The sequence below is a fragment of the Halichoeres trimaculatus genome, unplaced genomic scaffold, assembly GCF_033239565.1.
Source record: "Halichoeres trimaculatus isolate MK-OKI-2021-1 unplaced genomic scaffold, fHalTri1.1 fHalTri1_scaffold_18, whole genome shotgun sequence".
In the NCBI taxonomy this organism is placed as follows: Eukaryota; Metazoa; Chordata; class Actinopteri; order Labriformes; family Labridae; genus Halichoeres; species Halichoeres trimaculatus.
Window position 1 is genome coordinate 14,116,748 of NW_027437196.1, and position 21,796 is coordinate 14,138,543.

The window sequence follows — 21,796 nt, forward strand, 5'->3', positions numbered from 1 at the left end:
TAGAATATAAGTCTTTTCGGGTGGCATATTTTTGCAATAACCGCATTCCTTTCAGTGAAATAAATATTTATAATAGTGCAATACCCATGCATGGCACATTCATATTTATACTCTTGTGTGATATTCCATGTAATATTTATTTTTACCATGTATTATTATCAAAAAAGCACCATACATCCTTTTACTTCAATGGCTGTTTATATATCACTAGACACCTAAATGGCATATACTCAAAGGTAGAGTAAGCTGTACGTTGGGTATTAAAAAATAAAGGTTTTCTACACTCCATATATGTATACTTTTTGCTCCTTTATAATCATGGAAAAAATACAAATTTCTACAAAATTCAACACAATACCACAAAGAGTGAGATTATGCTTTTGAAGACCTCTCCATCAATTTGGAAGAAACAGCTTTGTTTGTGTTTGTTTTATTTTGTTATATTCAAGTGTTCAGTTTATGGAATTGAACCTCTGCTCTACTTTTTAATGGCCATTTTTTAACGTCATTTAACCCGATAGCACCTCACCTAGAAGTGTGCCCACCTGCATACTGCTACACTGCCCTGAGTCAGATCTAGCAAAGTGCAAAAGCAAATATATCCAGTACATCTGGCAATTTGACAAGACACGGATTTGGCATTTGTGGGCGGCCAAGTTCACTTTCACTTTGAGATGTCTTATGTGTCAGTGCAACCATTTCTGAATCCGTAAATATGTGCAGAGCTGCAGACTGAGATCTGCTAAAAAGACAGGAAAAAGAGAAGAGAAGAGAAAAATGTTTGAAAGTTAAATCCCTGAGCAATTCTTCAAGGATCCTTTTTTTGACTTCTGAAAATAAGACTTGATAAGACATCGAACATTGTTATAAAACAAAATTTATTCAAGTCAGACAATAAACAATAATGAGGAGTATTAAAGCACCTATGCTGACAGAAGTAAACATTTCTGACTCTGTAACTGATCCTCACCTGAGAAATTATGACACAGGAAGCTGCTGATGTGACAGGTCAGTCTTTCCAAGTAACAGTCTTTAAAAAAACATAAAAACTACATCTGAATAAAACAACCTTCTGATTGTCTGTTGATATATTTAAAACACCAACAATGTTGCAGTTATCAAGGCATTAATACATTATTGTCTAAAATCTTTACAGGCACCTACTTATAGTGAAAAAGGCATCTGTAATACAAAAAATGGTGCTTTATTTATCAAATAAGCTTTTGTTGAGAGTTTTTTTTTTAACATTAAAAAGTGCTGTTGTATTATGACAAGTGCTCACATGACCACCATTAACTCAAAAAGCTTATATCAAGGAAAAATATATGTTTATCCTGTGAGTGTGAAGAGTGACACTGAGTTTGTGTCACAGCTGGTTAACTCCCCCTGACATTGTTTGTGGGATCTTTATGTTTATAAAGAGGGAGATCTTAAAATACCCACCACCACCACCACCAGTTAAAAACCTATAAAAAAATAAGGTGAACAACTTCAAAAACAAGGACAGCAAATCAAAATTCATGCCTCGTTGGTTTTTCTCAGCTTCTCGCCTGATAACATCTGAGAGGAATATGAAATCTCACAGGAATATGAGGTGTTGAGATAAGTAGCGGTGAGGGTGGCAGTGCGGTCATATATATGGAAATCTGTGTCGGTCTGTCTCGCACTTCTTCAGCAAGCCTGATGCAATGGCCTTCACTGCCCTCATGGTCTCAGTGCAGGTCGGGCTGATCAGAGATTCAGGGAGGAGGAAGCCGAAGTATCCTGTATCCCTCAACTCGAACGCAAATGTATAGGGGATCCCGTTTCTGTAGGCCCAGTCTATGGAGCTTCCTGAGCTCACATCTATGGGAAAAACAGAGGTAAGGAATTATGAAAGCTTAAGTCAATTTTTTTATGAATGAATTGAATTTGCTGCATTCTTGTCTTAGTATTTTAAAGAGAAAGCTGCACTTGTTAACATGCATTATATCAACAGCTATAATTATAAATCACTAGTTTTATAAAAACTAAGTTTTGCAAAAATATGATGCACTGTAAAGCAATAATAAAAACACCACACAATACACATAGATTGCTCGAGACACTTTGTTTTTTCAAGAGCCTCAAAAAGTCTTATTTGCAACTTTTCATTCCAATAGTTTTAATTAGAAAACATTTTCAGTCTGTTTACCCAATGTCCATTTTTATTGCAGCAAAATTTAATTCCAAGTGACATGGTCCTAAAACTGTGCCCACGAACGAGCTGTGATAAATAACGTTCTATGGATGTAAATTGTCTCTGCAGCATTTCTCGTTTGGATGCAAATGTGATTTTTTTTCTCCATCTTTTCTGTAAAGCAATACATCAGTGCTAATAAAAATATAGATAGGCACCGCTCTACAAATTGCAAACACTCCTCTCTTTTCACTGGATCAGTTGTTTAATTGCAGAACTACACTTATAGATTGCTGTATGTAATTTCAATAATTTCTTCATCACAGATGGTAATGAGTTGACAAAAAAATTACGATGAGCAAATCCCAATCTGTTACAGACTTGACTTGTGTAAAAAAAATACATGCACAGATAAGATGAGGCAGATGAAATAGTGGTGTCATACCCTAAAATTCTTAGCATAACATTAAAAATCATTCGTTTGACTCTAAACTTGAAAGGGAAAGAAAGAGTAATACTTACACAGGGTTGTTGAGGCAGGTCCATATCTGTACCTGACTCCATAGGCAGAGTAGAGGGCTGTCACTGCATTATGAGCTGCTGACTCCTGCAGAAAGAGGGAGCATGAGGTCAGCTCATCATTAATGCTCCATATGTGTTCACAGCATCATTTAATATCATCGCTTTCCACTAACTCCAGCAACTATTCAGTAGATAATAAAAAGATGATTATTATCTCACATATATACTGAGCTATTGGTTTTAATGTGTCTTACCACACAGCTGAAGTTGGGGATTGTGGCATACTTGTAGGAGTAGGGATACAGCAGCATTTGAGCATAGGCGTGGATGGATATGTACGCTTTAATGTGTTTCCTGTGTTTGCGCAAGAACCTGGCGACAGCCTTGACTTCAGGTTCAGACTCGGGGAAGGGACCACAGTAGGTGTCATCACAGGGATGAGAGGAAGCTCCTTCCTCTGCAGAAACACAGAACCATGCTTTTGTTTGTTACATCAGGATACAAAGGGGGGAAACGTACAGATAAGGGTTACCAAGCTATCCACAAACAAAATTAGTCATATTGGATTTCTGTGTGCCTGTCATGTTTTCTGAAAGGACTAAAAGACTACATTAACATCAATGCAAACATATTATTGTTTCCCTCTTTTAATTGTTTTGCTACCAAATTAAAAAGAATTCTGACCGCATGTTCGCTCACAGAAAAGCTTTTGAATTACATAACCTAATGGTCGAATTGTGGATAAGTATTCTAAGAGGGTAACACATTGGGTCTAAATTTGTCTGTTCCTTCATTTCTCCCTCTCCATACAGAAAACTCCTCTGTTATATATTCTTTACAGAGTGATGATGATTCAGCAGAACCCTCCTTCCCATCCCACCACCTATCAGAGGCTGAATGACATCAAACACAGGCTGTTGTCCCCACACAGCAATTTCATCCACAGCTTACACTCATTAACAGACAGAAAAACTTACATCAGCAAAGAGACTTCAAGAAGTTCTTTTCCAAGTTTCAAATGTGCCTGACTTCCTGCACTGTGTAGGATTTTGCTCAGAGTTCAGCTTAAGTTCAGCATCATCAAACTCACCACACCATTTCACCTTCCAGTTCCTGTTAGCGTCCACCCCTCGGCAGTGGAACTTGTGATTTCTGGACCTCGTTTTCCTCCAGAACCGGTCCTACATAAAGAGAAAAATGAGCGAGTCGCTGTGTATGTCCACTGACTGTCAGAGTTATTGGAGAAATGTTGCAACCTGTCATCTCTAAAATAATCAATCTGTCACTCACACGGCTCCTGTTGGCCTGTCCATGAGAAAAAAGACAAGAGCTGAGGCACGTTTTCAATAGTGTAAGCTTGCCTGCTGTTTTATTTTTACCAACTTATAATTCTGATCCATTTGGAAGCAATATATTCAGTGAACTGCCTTAAAAATATTCAAATTCTGTGGGTAGGAGTGATGCGTGACCAGATTTTATTCGAGATGCATCTACTCTTAAAATAATGAATAACATAAACGGTCTCTACTCTGAGTCTGGGTTCAGAACAAAACCCACCCATGCTGTTTAAAACCAAAGTCTTTAACAGCCATATTCAGTCTGAACTGTGTATGTTAAAGACCTACAGTACCGTGGTCCAGCTGAAATGATATCCATCCACGTTAAGGACTGGCATGATGTAAAAGCTGAGCTGGTTGAGCAGTCGTCTCATCACAGAGTCGTACTGGTATGAGTTGATGGCCTGAAATTAAAACACAAAACAGCCTCATTTCAAAGCACAGTCAATGCAATTCAAGGGATATTAAATCCCAGGTCTTTTAACACATTAGCATAAAAATGTATTTGCTTTCTCTCCATTATTGCATCTGTATGCTTGCTACAGCCGGTCTTTAAGTACCAACCTACAGTAGGTTAATATTCAGGCTATAGATGAGGTCTAGAGTGAGGAAACATGGGCACTGGGTTAATACTGCTCATACTTGCTATTTAATCAGCTGCAGGCCCTGGTTAATGAGCTTTCATCCTTCAATAAAGATGAGACCCTGACCCCTAGTGGCCAGTTTTGGTTACAACATCACAGTGAAAGCATGTTAAAGGTCCCAGGGAGGAGTGATTTTTATGATTTCATTTGCTTTATATCCTTTACTTATAGGCTTTTAATTCTCACTTTCCCTGAAGGGTCAGCTTTTACTTTCAAATCAATGTGATGAACAACAGGGGATTGAGTTTTAAGTGGTTTCTTAAGGACAACTTGTGTTTAAACCACCATGTTGGAGAAGCATCTACAAACAGAATGATTCAAAAGCAAAACAAAACACTGTTGTGTAAATGGAACGCTCAAGTTAACCTTGGAGCAGCAAACCTTTAGAATATAGATGTAATATCCTATGAAGGCACATGGAGAACAGTCTGTACATTACCTTTTGTTGAGACTTGTTGAAATATTTTGAAGTACCAGACTATAATGCAAGAATTTCATAAGAAAAGGTCATCACTGCTTTAAATTGATATTCTCTACTGTAACTTCAACTCTTGAATACACTGGCACCAAGGTTATAATAGTTTTGGATTTGTCATTATAGTTTAGTTTTAGTTAGTTTTGACATTTTATTTTCCATTACAGTTTAGTTTTAATCAGTTTTAGAGCAGGCATTCTAGTTTTTATTCAGTTTTGATTTTTGCAACAAGGCTTAGTTTTAGTTTAGTTTTAGTTTTTTCACACCTTATTAACCAGGTGCAGGATTCAAAAAGGTCAGAGTAAATATTTTGTAATACTGTTTATTTTCAAGTCCAACATAGTGCTCACTGCTCAGACAATGCTGATACTGAACTGTTGGCTGCTGCCTTACACACATGAAATAATATAAACTTAGTATAAAAAATATAAACATAAATTATATAAAATAATGTTTACATAAATTACACAAAAATAATATTAACATAAATTATAAAAAAACAATATAATATGAGCTTCAATAAATAAAAATTTGGACTCTGTAACAATAGAGGCAGACTCAAATATAATAAAAACTTGGACTCTGTAACAATTAAGCTATTACAGATGCTCTGATTCATTGCTCCACTATGTTTTGTCGCAGCACAGCGCACAGCCAGTCAGTGCAGTAAACAAGCTCGTCCCTATACGTCGCTATGATGGTGCTGTGCGGCACTGACAACTGCCTAAAACTGTCTAAAATTGTATGGGAAAACATGTCGGATTAATTTAAATCCAAAAGGCTATTAATATTGTCAAAAATTATAACTAAGGGAATTTTGTCTATCATTTTAGTTAGTTTCAGTTAGTTTTGTGAACACAAGATACAGTTTTAGTTTACTTATCATTTTTCTTTTCTTTTCTAGTTTTTATTAGTTTGAGTTAACTGCAATGTATTCTAAATTTTAGTTTTCGTTTTTAGTTTTGTTTTAGTTAACCATTACAACCTTGACTGGCACTTATTGCGCTTCTAATTCCATTTATCTGGTTTACCAGTGTTGTATAAAAAGAGCCCATAGAAACTCCCGTGATTGACATTAAGCTCAGGTCTGGCCCTGTCCCAAGACTTTGACTGTTTAATGGAACTTTTGTAGGCCTCTGGTTTATGTCCCACATCAGCCTCATGAAGCCTACTCTTCAGCATTTGCATAATCATACTCGACCAGAAAACAGATGTTCCCGTTTTCCTGCAGACCACAGGGGTATTAAAATACAGCTTGCTTACCACAGGGGATAGTTCAGATGTACACTGTGGTTTAGATACTGTTACTCGAAGTCTAAAAAACAAAGGCACCTCTTTGACAAACCACTGGCAGAACGCAGGTCCTATCCACTCCCGAGCGTGGACACCACAGTCGATCCATACCGCTTTCTTCTGATGGTGACTTTTCTTTCCTAGCTGACAAGAGACACTCACCAGTCAGTCTTAGTGTGTGTCTTTGCATGTGAAAGCAGCTCTACCAGTGTGTCTTTGCATGTTCTTTTTCATGCTTCCTCTCCTACCTGGAGCACATAAAGCTGTCTCCCCTCGTACGACTTCCCGATGGAGAACATGTCGACCAGGTCTGAGTGGGTTCTGTTTATGTCAAACATCCAGCTCTGGATCTAAAGAAGGAAAATATTTTGTTCAATGATTTATTTACAGTTATTTAAAGACGAACTCTGAAAAGATTTAATATGCTTTTAAAGCTCCAGGCCAGTGAACATCACCCCAAGGCATAGAGAGGTGGTTCATTTACTGTGTATTTGTTCACGCAGGTATACAGAGATTCATTCATCAATCCAAGCTTGGACCACTACTGATTTGTGCGTACAGCCTGACATTTTGATGAACCAGAACCCAACGGACCCAACAAAAGAAACCTTCCGAAATATCTTTAGCTAAATTTGTGTTTTTCAGAGCAGTAAGAAGAGCACCTGTGGATTGAGCTTTAGATAAGTGTGCATAAGATAGAGCAAAAAGGAGTGCATTGGTAGATGCTGGGCTCCACATCTACCTCATCCAAAGAGTGGTACACCTCGTAGTCATACTGTGACTCTGACCTCCTGCGCCTGCGAGAGGAGCGATATCCCGTCTGCTTCTCAATTTCAGTCTGTAGATTGGAGATAAAAACCCTGTGGATGGGAGACAGAGAGATATTTGCAGCAACACATAGAAGATATGATTACCCTGTATATTACCTTTAACAGTGGTGTGGAAACGTGATGAAAAGCGTTACAAAAATGTGTTCTCTGGATGACAAAGTCCTAAATTAAGAATTCTAATATTTCTTCCTCATTATATTCATACATGCGCTAACTTTAATCTATAGGCTGCTCATAATCACTTTAAAGGCCAGCTGTTTTTTTTTTACATTTTGCACATCTTATACCAGAAATAATACATTACTAAATAAAAAAAACAATATTGGGATTAATACTGTGGTAGCAACAACACAAATGCAAACGGAGCAACACAAATACAAAAGCCACAACACAACAGAAGTACAGCCACAATGGGAGTCAATGAAGTAAATAGACTAAGTAAATAATTTTCTTTTTTAACTTCATTTATGAAAAAAGTATAGCTTCATAGGAGTGTCACCTTCGGATTTCCTTCACAGTACTCATATCTATTGACCAGTAATACATCAGCTTTATGAATCAGTCATGACATATTGTTAGCATTAGAGCTAAATTTATCATAGCTGAAGGTAAAAAAAGAAAACAATCATTTTCTTACTTCCACTTTCTACTTTCTGATTCCATAGGGATAACTGACCTTTAAACTTCTGTTGTGGCTGTACTTCTATTGTGTTGTAGTGTTTGCATTGGTATTGTTGCTTTTGAATTTCTGTTGTTCCTTTACAGCTGACACTTACTGGCCACCGTAAATTAGCCTGAAGTAAATGCGTAACCTAGTTAGGGATGGGGATTGATAAGATTTTGTCAATGCGATGCCCTTATCGATTCTGCACATTGAGATGATTCTTTATCAATTCCCCTATCAACTCCTGTTGTGAATTTTCTTGGTACAAAAAGTAGCTTTACAGGTTTTCTGTGTCAACAACATTTAATTGAGTTTATACTGTAAGTGAATAAAATGAGTCTGTATATTTCTGGGCATAATTATACAGAAACAGGTAAAAATTGCACACAATGTGACATTGATGTACTGTGTTGTAATATATTAATAATTCATGTAGGCCATCTAGTGTCTCCAAGTGGTTATAGCAATGGTTTAAGCTGTTTGGAACCTTTCCGTAGTTATGAAGTCAGCCATGAGCCTTTCAATTGCCTGTTAGCTTTTGACATTTGAAATTCTCAGTATTTTTTACAAAGAGTTGATGTGATATGTTTCTGTGATGAAAGTTGAAATTTTATTCTGAAGCTGAAGTTATACTGACATATGCTAACTGCTAGCATATCAATGCAGTTTCCCATATACGTTAGTGTCAAGCTTGCGCTATTTTGTTTATTTGGTAAATGAGGTGATTTAAACCATTTTGAATGTACTGAATATGAATCTCCTGAGAGAGAGTAATGTACATTTATTTATGAAGTCAATTCTTCAGTAAAACTTTAAGCTGAAAATCCTGAATCAGAGTTTTCCTGGGAAACGTTATCGAACTGATAAGCTAAGATAGCTGCAGCAGACTAGTACACGTAAGACCTGATGGCTCTGGCACAATGTAAAGAATTGATAAGGGAATCGTTAAGCACAAAAGCTAACAATATCAATGGATTGAAACATTTCTCATTGATTCTCAACAGGAACCGTTTTTTGATTCCCATTCCTAAACCTAGTTCTCTTAAAATGAAAGTGCAAGGGACTGGAGAACCCATTCTGTTCCTCGAGATGGTTCGATGTTAGTCACAGCAATAAGCTAATACTGATAGGACAATCCAATTAGGACTTTTTGATCAGTTAAACATTATCCATCTGGTTATAGCCCTAGTATTTATACCCATCCTGTTTATTATTAAATAAAATTTCTGCGTTTGTGTGTGCGTGTAATGGGAATTAGCTAAGACAACAGTTTTCACAGTTACTATCTGTTTATAGACTTCTCCCTGCCTCCTCACTTCCCACCCCATCCTAAAACAGAGATCTCTTTTCATAGCCACTGTGTGGGCAGCCCAACTCTCCAAGTCCCTATGTACACATTTCTATCTTTACCCACTTTAATGTCTCTTAAAAAGATGGATTACTTCCCTGAGAGTAAAGTCTTTGACTTGTAATTTCCACAAAACCCGACCACCTACCAAAGACCGTCCCCTTGCATCATAGAGCATTGTGAAAAATCCTCAGCAAGTCAACACAGAGTCGGGGAAAAAAAGCCCTCATCCTCAGATCTGCAGTTCCTCCCTCAGGACAGAGATGACAATGGAATTCTTTCTAGCTGCGGCCGCTTTGATAAAGCTCCATCATTTCAGCGTTAATTTTGATGAGGGATGGGGCGGGGAGATGAAAGGGTTTGCTGCTTGGAGCAGATTGAGAGAGGGGCTCTGATGTGCTCTGCATGTGCGCATGTTATTGTGTGTCCCAGCTTTAGGGGGTATGAGGCCTTTCAGCACGTGAGCTAAGGCCAAGTCTGCATGTTTTAATGGTATTTTCTGGTCAAGGGAAGCTGGGTTATTGCAGCATCTTTGGATTAAAGATGTGTTAGAGTGTAGGGAGTCCTGTATTCCTGATCTTACCCATAGTCAATCTGTTCCCTCTTTAAGCGTGAATGTAAACCTGCAGTGTCATTGCATTTCACATGGACGTCCACTGTTGCATTTTGACCGATGAGACCGACACTGTTGGGTTGCCAGAGGTCCACCTAAAGAGTACAACAAATCTTTTAGATCAGAAACAAATAACACCTGGGAATTTTAAATTGCAATATCTGCTTATTTTGTGACACAATTCATACTCAGGTGAATTCTTGATCGTAGACTTAGAAAATCAATATGTAAAAGTTTGTACAAAGACAATTTGAGTAATTTAAAGTGAGGCAAAAAAAGTAAAATACAATATCCCAGTCGATATCTAACCATGGTTACATCAAGCATGGATAGTCAGCTGTGACAGCAGGTATTCACAAAAAAAATAAAATAAAATACTTGTAAAAGTACTGTTTGATCAAAAAGAAGCACTTCAATCGACCAACGATACACACAGAAGTCCCTGCAAAAAGAAGACTCCTCAGTATTTGCAGAAGTGTGTGAACGTCCTCAGCTGGCTTTCATTTGTGCTGCAGCAGACACGCAGCCTGCCCTGCACACATGCTTGTTAATGTGTCAATTGGTTTAATGGTTAACAGAAAGCATAGCAGATTAATTGAACTTTGTTTAGAGCCAGAGGATTAAAAAGTCTGAAGCTGGAATGTTTGGAGCCCTGCAGAATGAACCTCTCTCTGCTGCTCCTGCTGCTGCTGCAATTTTATTGCGTTTCCAAATGGTTAAGTACCCCAAATGTTTCAGAAGTGCTCTTCTGTCAGACAAACAAATCCAAAACACGTATGCCTCAAAAGGGAACATAAAATCCCTCATCAGATAACACAACTACTCACTTAAAGTTGTCTCATTTCAGCATGTTTATGACTGTATTTATGAGAGCTAAAGGTAAATTATATGCCTCTTGATTGTAATGCGTGATTCTTTTTGACCGTGTATGTATTCAGGGTCTCTTCAAGTGCTCAATTTGTGTTTTTGTGGTTTATTTTAAACTCAAATGGGCATAACAACAAAAGGCAAGTTAGTCCAATAAAAAGAGCAGACCCTTCTTGAGTCAGATGAGGTCACGCTGTAACTCAGTGTTTACATGGCTTTATAAAAACAAGTTGACCAAGTACAACAGCAATGGGTGTATAGCTCAGTTTGTTTAGCTTTTGGATGTTTTTGGGCTCCAACACAGGCAAACTGAATTATAGGAACGAGGGCCCAATGCAGGAAAAAAAAGCAAAAAATGCCTCAAAGAATTTCCAGTAAAGAGCAGAAAAATATCAAAATTAATAAACTTAGAAAAATCAATTGATCAACTTTTTTCTGTTACCTTCTGTGCATTTTTGCTTTTATCCATGAGACAGCTGATGAGAAGGGGAACATGGAATGGAAAGTGCAAAGGATGCTGATCAGGTGTGACCATTGCTTCTATATTTTTGGTGCTTGCTTAAACTGCTTGAAAACTCTAATGCAAAAAAAAAAGAAAAGAAAGTGCGGGATTCAACCCTCCTGGAGGTTTTTAAAAAGTCTTCATGGTGCTTCAGTGTCTGCTGTTTTGTAGTAATGTGATATAATTCTTTATGTTAAGTAACTCAGGAAAATACTGCAGAAGAAAAATACCAAAACACAGATTTTCTGTTGCTTGTAAAACCATCTGTATCATCAAAAATTCAAAACAGTGCCTCAACCATTCATTGAACATGACTCTCTACAATTGCATCATGCTTTTATGCTTTACAAACATCATTGTGGTGAAATTGCAAATGAAATCAACGTGCAAAGAAAGGTCATCTTTGTTCCCAGGGCTGAAGGGTAATTACTCCCAAATGAGTAAGGAGGCCAGGCCTTTGTGTTCTTTAGGGCTCCCCCTCCATAATTCAAGTTTCTTTGAAACATATGTTCATAAAGTTTACAAACTTTCAGAGTAGTTACAAAGAAACCTCTGTATTTTCCCCTGCCATCCTTCTTTGGGGTTTTCTTTTTTAAGCAAATACAGAGCAAGCAATCTAGAGTGTCCCAGAAATTCAGAGCGAGAGCAGCCAAGCGTGGTCGTCTGTCACAGTCAGGATACACTCGCTGTCTCTCTATTACTGCCCCAGTCATCCATCACATCTCACCCTCTCTGTCTCTCCTTATACTCACTGAGTCAGACCTCTCTCTATATATCCATAACTGGCTGTTAAAGTGTCGAAGAGAGCCCAATGAAGGGCTGTGGACTGGTGTGAGCAGAAAAATAACGCATGAAATATGACATGGTGAGTAACAAAATTTAAATCAGATTTAAAGTGGAAAAAAATAGTCTCGAAAAAGTACAAAGTAACCCTGTCAGCAACCAGTCTTACATCTAAGTTCACACTGGGATCATTTTTGATGGAATGGACAAACACATCTACACTGACCTTCATGTACCTCAGGATATTCTTGAGCACTTGGACCTCCTCATCATCTCTTGGAGTGATCCTGAAGACTTGATCACTGTAAAAACAACAAAGCTTCTTAATGTCAGTTTATGATCAGGATCAAAGTGTCCTAAAGAATTTTCATGGCTCCACAAATTTACTTCTTATGGCCAAGGATCAATTTCCTCAGAGTTTCAAAACCACTGGGGCCGTGAAGCCAAAGGTAATACAAGCTTTCTTTGTGCTGATTGAAGCTGACGTGTATAATAGCAGGTGTGGAGCGGGTGGTTCAGAGATGACAAGGTCAATCCTCAGTCAAACAATCAGAGTAGGACATCATTAAAGGGATCATCATTTCAAGCTCTGAAAGTAACACCTGGAAGTATTCTCTGGTGGATACAATAGCAGTTTTTTTCAGCTCTTATTGGAAAATAAAAGCATTTGACAGATGTGTCAAATGTGATGGTTTAGATAGAAAAGATTTAAGCTTTGTTCTCAACTCATTGAGTCAAATATACAATATGACCTAATATGTGGCCTGCACAACTTTGTTATGTACAAAAACTTTCAAAACAGTATGAGAATGAACAAAAATCAAAGACAGTGTATTGGCTAAGCCTTACTGATTTAATGTTGATTTGTTCTTTTTCATGTCTTTCACAATATCTGTGTAATACAATACATTACATTACGTTGAGCCTTAAAACTATGAAATACATTGTGATGTATTGAGTCACGTTACGTTATATGATACAAAAAAAAAAAACAATTCAATACAACAGGTTATGTAAAATATGGTGTGGTAATGTATACCATACTAAAACAATATGTTATGTACTGTATAAAATGATACAGTGTGATATGTTATGTTATGTTATGGTTTGATAGGATATGATACAATATGACACATTATGTACCATAACATTTTGTATGATACCATTTTCATAAGACATACAAAATGCTATGTGCGTTATGAAAGGATTACCTTGTGTTTTATGACAGTATTTGACATCACATTATGTTACATTGTTTTACGTTACATTACATTCAGTTACATTAAATTACATCACATAATATTACTTTTCATTACTTTTTGTTAGGTTATGTTACATTATATTATCTTAGAATACTATTCTTTAAGTTACATTAGATAATGTTACACTATGCTGCATTACACTGAGTGAGCAATTTCCTCTTGGGGATTAATAAAGTACTTCTACATTACATTACATTAACTTACGTGACATTAAGTTACATTACATTACATTAGGCTATGTAGCTTATTTCGTTGTGATACTAAGATACGAAACAATCATGCAGTCATGCAGTACTTAATATTGTAAAACACAATCTCTTCATGGCACTTCGGAATTATTCCAAAATATCAACACTTTGCCTAAGCAATGCCAATCTTTTACAGAACTAAAGTGATGGCCGTATTGATATTTTGTCCCACCTCTATTTTAAAACACATGAAATCAGAAACACAAAGGTAACTTTTCCCACGCAGTCAGAACACTGGGTTCTGTAGTTGTTTGTCTTGGTCTTTGATAATCCAACAATACTGCTCTTTGAGCTGTGAGTAAAGGAATTGCTGATACAGCATCACAAAAACAGCACAATGCCACACTGTAGCATATCAATGATAGATGGCTTAACCAAATTTTACATACTAAGAAACAAACTATTCATTGAAGAAGGGGTTAAGTTAAAACAGTGATGCTTGTTTTGATTTTATTCATTAACTGAAATTAAGAGATTAAAACTGGAAATGTGCAGGACAAAGTTTGTAAGCCACTGGATTCATTTGATAGCTGAAGTAACAAACACTTTTAGCCCACATAGTTTAAAGCCTCTCCAACAAAGCCACATTTTATCGATCCTCTTCCGCTTGATTGTGAATCTTACAAAGCTCCAACGGCTACAGCTCCTCAAAACTAACAAGCTGTCAATCACACTTTGTGTGTCTGATAACCTGTGTGTACCAGGTTGTGTATATGTGTCCACTTTCATGTTTTTTTCCCTCTTCCTCTCTTGGATTTATTTCAAAGAGCTTTTTACAATGTGCCACACAGGAAGCTGGGCCCCCTAAACAAAGGTGGCAACTCTGAGGTTTGAGGAACAAAGGGTCTGGGGTGTCCCATGTGAGCGGCCAGCCACCGAGCAAAATGGGCATGTCCCCGTGGCAATGACTGTGACAACAGATGTACTTGGAAGTAAGTAGGAAGTCTTTGGAGGTAAAGAGCTTATTGGACATAAAAAAAATAGATCAAAATCAGACATTCAGTGCTTTACTATTTCAAACTTAGCTGAGAATTATGTAGTTTTTCTGACATGATTCTTTGTTACTCAGTATATTGCAGCCTAAATTGAGCCTGATCCTCATCTTTCCTTCAGTGGTTCTCCAAGATGATGGCAGACTGTTCTGGTTAACGTGTTCTTGGCAGAAGCCCTCTACTTTGCTAAGAGCTGCGGGGTTTCCTGTACTAAAGCTGCCCTCAAGTTTTCAATGTGTTGATCCCCAAAGCAGGACTCCATTTAAGATGGGAGCAATTTCCTTTAAAGAGCTCAACGAGTGTTGTGTTAGGACTGTCTTACAAAGAAAGCATCATCTCGACAGTTCTAGTGTCAAAAACCAAATTTGTTCATTCTTAAATGCATTTCAGCTGAATGACTTGAAAGCTTCTGATCTTTAAACTAGAAAGACACATTGTGGCTGATTCTGCATCAAAATGTCTTTCAGAAAACACCCCATAAATCCTAAACATGCCTTGCCTCTACATGTCTGCCCAAATTATTACATGTGTCCAGCTCCAGTTGGTCCTTGAGAAAAACACACACCAACTCCTCCAAATGCATCACAAACTTCACATTCATAGTCAAAACCTGAGAGCAGCTATTTTAAGGGGCCAGATGAAGAGGTGTGTGTCCCAAATACAGCCTCATAAACATGCAGACAGACAGGTATGCAGGGACTTGAGTCAATAAATGACTGTTTGGACAAATTTGCACTCTCTTGTGATTTAAGAAACACACACTACCCACAAAGAGAGTTGAGGGAATCAGCTATAATCTTTTAAATGAGCAGTTTGACAGGCCTCAATTGCAGGAAGCTGCCTCTCTGTGACATCTGTGTCTACAATGAACTACCTGAATGCCTCTACAGAAAAGCACAACAGGTACAAACTTATCAAAGTGCTATCAGACAATCGAGCCAGTCTAAGGAAGATAAAATCATTATATTTATGTCTGAAACTGGAAATGGAAGAAAGCAGTTGAGTATAAAGACTTTCTTTGTATGTGAAACAGAAGATAAAGCCCGGATCTGCTGCACACAGAAAGAATCCTGGCTGTCTCAGTGCACTTTTCTTGCAGGAGTACTCGCAGGCTCCATGAGGAAATGAATGGGAGCTTTTTTCACTCACCCTGCGTAGCGGTTGTTGTACAAATAGGCACCAACGGGACATAGCACATTGCTGCAGATTATCACACAGGCCAGTAAAACTGAGGCTCGAAATGCGCTCCTTTGGTCCGGTACCATCCTCAGCCAGAGATCAAAGATGGAAGACACCGATCTGGCAACCTCACAGGATACACGCCAATTTATCAGAGGGAATATGACTGAAACGAAAAGGAGTGGAGCAGCATCAGCAGATTGGAGATTTCGTTGAAGACGTGCGCTCTCCAGGAGTTGATGTCCCTCTGACAGAAGGTGCAAAAGGTGTGAAAGTCGGTCATCTGGCACATGGGAAGCATTTACCACCTCTTTTGAAGCTGTGGAGGGGATTGCAGGGTAGCAGCTCTGTTTTAAAATGAGGAGGACCTGAGTCACGTGGGCCGGTGTCCGCGAAGTTGGTAACTGGATCCCTGATCCCTCAGTGCGCACTCAGTGAATAAACTACTGCGAACACATGGGCACGTAGGCAACGAAATCTTTTGAATGGTAAAGTAGCTTTTGTGCTGCATAACTCAAACTTTCCTGTTCGGACTTGAAGTATATCAAATGACTCGCCTCCATCACTCTAAAACAAAAGGTGTAGTCTTCTCAACCCGGGTCAGTGAAAGAGACACCCAGCTCTTCTGTAGCTCTGATAAAACATGACAGCTTTCATGCTAGACTACTTCAACATATGTTTTCTTGTCCATTAAGTACAAAAGGCTTTATGTGATGCAAACTCAGCTCACATGCTTAAAAAGTTGCCAGCATAATTTCATAAAATGTGATTGTGTTTTAGAATTAATGCGACAAACGGTCACTAAATGAACTTGACAGGCCCGTTATCCTTTGTGGTTGCATTGGTGGGGGGCTAAAATATCGTTAAATTTATCGATTTGTGTATTCTACTTAATATTGAATTAAAAAATAAACAAGAAAAATAAGGTTACTGTAGATATTCTGATTTTTTTTTTTTTTTTTAGCAACGTTTAAGACAAGAGTGGCTAATATCGAGCAACCGCTATGCTAGAGGCTATGCTAGCAAACACTACTACTAGCTAAGATGCTAACAGTAGGTTACTCTTTATCACGTTATTGCTATGAAGGATAATACAGCACGCACACACACACACACACACACACACACACACACACACACACACACACACACACACACACACACACACACACACACACACACAGCAATACATTTTTTAAATTTTAATTATGTTGAAATGCTGACTCAGCATTTCAACATATTGTTATCCTGTGACTTTATTATGTTGAAATGCTGACTCAGCATTTCAACATATTGTTATCCTGTGACTTTATTCCACTTCTTCTTCTTCTTCTTCTTATTCTTCCGTACGTTTTTTGGCTCTTTTCACAGCCTTCAAATTTTGTCCGATTTTCACCGTTCAACTTTTAAACTATTCAGCTTGTTTAGGAATAGTGTGCTATATCTTTTCACTTTTCTAACTATTAAACTTTTTGATTTATTCAGCTTTTTCCAAAAAAATTTCTCTATGTTAAACAGATGGGAAATTTCAGCTCCTCTGACTAAAATCTGCTTCAACTTCAACAAGCTCTAACTTCAGCTTACTCCCACTTACAGACTTCATTTTTGCTTTAAAATGTTTACTGATCTTTCCACTACTGATATCTGTAATAACTTTTTTAATATCTTCAACTGTTTTTGAGATTTCACTGTATAAGCGACACAAACTTTTCACTCTTTTCACCTCTCCTCCTGCTCTCAGAGGGCGGATTGTTTTCAATTTGACTGAGAGAAGCAGCTGCTGCTACTGAAAAAAACTGCCGATTAACCTGCCATAAAATTCTCAAACTTGACTCAAATCAAACAAAAAAGGCTGCTACTCCTTCAACTTCAACTGTTTCTACCTTTTGCAGACTTTGACTCGAGACTCTGTTCACACATTAAACTGGTCCTATTCTCCTCATCTCATTTACACATTAATCATAGATTTCTGCTTTCTTCTACATTTTTGAGATTTCACTGTTTGGTTTCTCTCTCTTTTTATTTAATTATTTTAACTTTTGTAGGCTGATTTACATTTCCACTGTATCCACTTTCTTTATCCACTCATTGTCTTTTCCTCATTTCTCTTAACATTTTTTTTTCCTTTATTTTACATTTTCAGTTTTTTCCACTTTTATTCAAACTTTTCCAGCTTCAGCATTTCAACGCATTTGCTGCAAGGAAATGCAACTTCTCTAGTATTAAATTTATTGTTCACAGTGTAACATGTACAGATATAGTGGGTTTTCATTTTCCATGTAGGCCTATCACAAAAACGGTAAAGCAAAAAGAAGAAAAATGGCATTGATAAAACAAAAAGGGAAAAACAATATCACCCAGAATACCTTAAATCCACCCTTGTGCCTGCCCACTCAACCAGATAGCCTTAGTTTTTATCAACATATATTTTCATTCGTCTTATTATTGTAATTACTTTTTGGTACTGATAATATTGTTTTTTTCAACACTATGACACACATGAAGTATGTATGATACAGAGTTAACAGAAGGACAGACATTAGGGAAGTTAAAAACCAAAATCTGAAAAATTTAATGAATCTGGCTTGTCTTGGGAGGGGCTGTGAAATAATGGATTGCTAATTCAACTCACACCCTTCGTTACATTCTTTAAAGGGCATATTGCAGGTTAAAGACAACTGTTAAGAAATTGATAGGAAAACAACTTAAAAACAATATCCTGAAAGAAACTCCTCAATTAATAAACCACAGGGTCTCCTAGAGACGTTTTAGTATGTGTTTTTGTACTTCCGCATTAAAAACCGACATTTGAACGGGACGTCACAGTCGGGAGTCCTGCTGCTTCTGCCTCTATTTAACATTAAGAAACATGGATCCGACTGTCACTCCTTTCAATGCAGAGGAAAATAATCTCAATTCCTATCCATAGTTGGTCCTCGGGGCTAAAATTATGAGCCTGTTAGGAAAGATGGAGAGCAGGAGCAGGGCAGCTTTAAGGGTAAACGTGATTTTTTTTTTAAGTCACAAGAAAAACTTCATATCTCTTAATTAGGCTGGTAGGCTGGTAGGACTGGTCATTTCCAACTATTGAGTAAATTTTAAAAACAGCCAGGAAGCAAATGATAAGGATATGTTCGGACTTCATAGATGCGTCCATTGTCCCTGTGGAATGATGCCCACTGGCAGATTCCACCATGTTATATGGGGCAATGAGGGCATTTAAGTTGTCTACCCAGTGAGTGATGCTGGAGAGAAACGGCCCCTCCACCAATGTCAAACATTGTTTGCCCAATGTGGGGCAAAAACCAGTACTGAATTGTTGTTCATACTTCAAAGCTGTTTAACACCTTAAACCTTTGTTTCCTGTTTCTTTGTAGCTCATTACCGTAAACCTGGAGCGCTAACCAGCCATCAGCTCTGTCAGTGTCCTGGCTCAGCTCCACCAGGAGTCCCTCTGTACAGCTTTAGGTGGCTCTCCCTGTTATTCCAGGCTATTCGTGCCTCCGTTTGATCCTGTACTTATCACCCAACACAGTGATTAAATGTCTAAGTCAACCGCCAGCCTTTTCCTTTTGTGATTGCATGGCAGCAGCACATTTTTCACATGCTTCTCTCCAGTGTCAACAGTGCGCCACCTGTTTTACACCCAATTACTGTACAACAGAGCCCAAACACTCCCTGCTGCCTCTAAAACAGGCACAGACATCACAGCAGACAGGACAGGAATGCTGGTTTTGACAACTTCCGCTTCCCTGCACAAGAGTAAGATGGACTGAGATGGACTTAGGGCTTTAATTGCTCTTATGATATCGATATTTGCAGAAGATAAAGGTACTTAACTCAGCAGAGAGACAGGTTGCATGATGAGTTGAATTTAAGTAGATGTCATCCAGGTACCAGTGGATCTTCTCACATTTTATTCTTGATAACAGAAGATTTATCAACAGCTCTGTGTGAAGACTGAATCTACTGTCACGTTTCCTAAAGTTCAAGCACAGAAATGTAATATGCTTTCCTCATGTTGCAAATCTGAAAGAAGCTCTACAGCGCATTAACTAAGGTCTAAAGAGTAAAAACATCTAAACTCTGCCAAGAGTGTTCATGACTTCCCTAGAAAGAGTCTTCAATACCCTTGCCTTAGAAAGTGATGTACTGACAGAGTGATTTTCTCACAACTAACCTGAAGCGAGGATCTGAAGTGTTTTTGAGCAGCAGGACAGCTGCACACAGAAGCATATTCATAAAATGCTTGCTCTGCGCTCCATGTATATCATGTTCTAGGATTTGTGGGCAGTGAAAGCAGTTACATGTTTCATTGGCTCGATATTTTTTGGGCACAGACTTGCAGCTGTAGAGAGCCAGTGTGGTGGAGTTTATGTTGTTTTTAACACACAGGAATGAGACCTGGGTTCAGGGTGCCGTTTTGGGACCTGGTCAGCGGAAAGGTGGAGTACCTTGCATCTTTTTTAGAGTTAAATGTAACTCTTTGCAATCTTGTAAAGATATCAAGGTGGAATAAATCAGCATGTTCCTCCCTGAGTCATTGCTGAGGGGTGTGAATAAGCTCTTTGATAGGAGTGCAGACTGAGGAATGGCTTAAGCTTGATTTGGGAGGGGGTCTGGTCAAACTATGGTGCTAACTGCAGCTCTTTGTGATGTCTATAGGGCCTCTGCAAGATCTGAGACTCTATCTGACCCTAAACAGGGCTTTGAGAGAACATCTATGAACTATGACTCCTAAAAGGCAGTAAGGTATGGAGTAGATTTTGTTTAGATTGTTGCATTGATTAAAAACCTGATGAAGCTTGCCCACTCTCACAATAAATAGAAAATTGAAAAAAAGTTTTATGACTGAGACCTAGGTTTACTATCATTTATTGTTATGAAACAAATACAAAGCTAGAGCACCAGTTTACCAAATATTTTATGCTTTTCCATCCACATCTGTCAAATTACAAAGCACAAGACTTAGTATAGTGCAAGTAAGTACTGAAGGGGAAACATCAAAGTGGTTGGAGAGAAAAAAAAGGTTAAAACGTGGATGCAGATAAAATTTTTCTGCAAAACAAAGTAAAACTGTCCAGAATCTGTGTATTATGATATTCAGGTGATTGGTGGCCCTTACAAACTTTGTGCACATCGCTGAAAGACGCTTAACCAGATGCAGTGAGGCCATGGTCACATGGTCAAAGAACGGTTTCTCAGTTAGGACATCTGAAAATAGAACAGTGTTTGTAAAAGGAAGGAGTATCTAATTAAGGTTGTATTATGATAATGACAAAATACTAACCACAGAGAGCTGTTGAAATTGGAGCTTTGTCTTATCTACAAAAGTATTAAAGCAGCTGTCAATGAAAAATGTAAACTGAAAATGTTTCAAACTGAATTTTGGGGGTGGTTTAAAGTATCAAAGAAAATTATGGTGATTAATGGACATTTCTCTGAAATTTTGATGAACACTTTAAGAAACTTTTTTTTATACATATCTATTTGATTTTTGGAGATTCTGGAAGTTTTCAATATTGCAGTCTTTAGGAAATGTTCTGGGATTTGGGGCATTTTTCTGTACTTCTTTGAATTTGAATTTTGAGGAAATTCCAAGTGGAAATTTTGAGACGTTTTTCTCTCTTAGAGACTTTGTTTAATCAATGGAAATTTAAGCCCAAAAAGTCCATACAAAATACAAGTTTCAGAAGTCATGTGTCATTCATCATCACATTGGGGGACATTGGAAGCCTGTTGGACATCTGAACCTGTGTAGACTAAAATGACCTTCAGACACTATTGAATCAGGGTGCAATAGGAAAGATAAAGGAGGTTTTGCATAGATTTGCTGTGCACCAAGTAGAACACAGAAATAAAACTTGTTATTGATGTATGGGTGGGGTAATCAAAACAAAAGGCGATAAACTGTGTCACTCTGCAAGTAATAATTTTCGAAGAAGCAATGTAAAAATGTTATTGCTCCCATTAAATAATTTTTGAAGGCCTATGATTAAAGATTACTTTTTACATTTTCATTTAAATGTTAATGTGTTTAATGACATTTTTCATGACTCAGTTGATGTCAATGCTGGTC

The 21,796-nt window shown here is 37.8% G+C and overlaps 1 protein-coding gene across 1 annotated transcript; it reads right to left on the minus strand.

Annotated features, from left to right (window-relative positions):
* Nucleotides 1-929: 929 nt before the first annotated feature.
* Nucleotides 930-16,145, minus strand: cpa6 (carboxypeptidase A6). The gene is made up of 11 exons (XM_074693235.1): nt 15,688-16,145; nt 12,263-12,338; nt 9,855-9,979; nt 7,172-7,289; nt 6,678-6,779; nt 6,469-6,573; nt 4,311-4,421; nt 3,771-3,861; nt 2,935-3,137; nt 2,681-2,765; nt 930-1,845 (listed from the first exon to the last, which is right to left on the minus strand). Exons 1-11 carry the CDS (start codon nt 15,801-15,803, stop codon nt 1,631-1,633), a joined length of 1,347 nt encoding a protein of 448 aa, XP_074549336.1. The 5' UTR covers nt 15,804-16,145; the 3' UTR covers nt 930-1,630.
* Between the last annotated feature and the right edge of the window lie 5,651 nt (nt 16,146-21,796).

Coding starts and splice junctions, on each gene's coding strand:
- cpa6 (XM_074693235.1), bottom strand. CDS start 15,803: ATGGTACCGGACCAAAGGAGCGCATTTCGAGCCTCAGTTTTACTGGCC. Junction 12,339..15,687: donor TACAACAACCGCTACGCAGG/GTGAGTGAAAAA, acceptor TTGTTTTTACAG/TGATCAAGTCTTCAGGATCA. Junction 6,780..7,171: donor TGTACCACTCTTTGGATGAG/GTAGATGTGGAG, acceptor TTCCTTCTTTAG/ATCCAGAGCTGGATGTTTGA.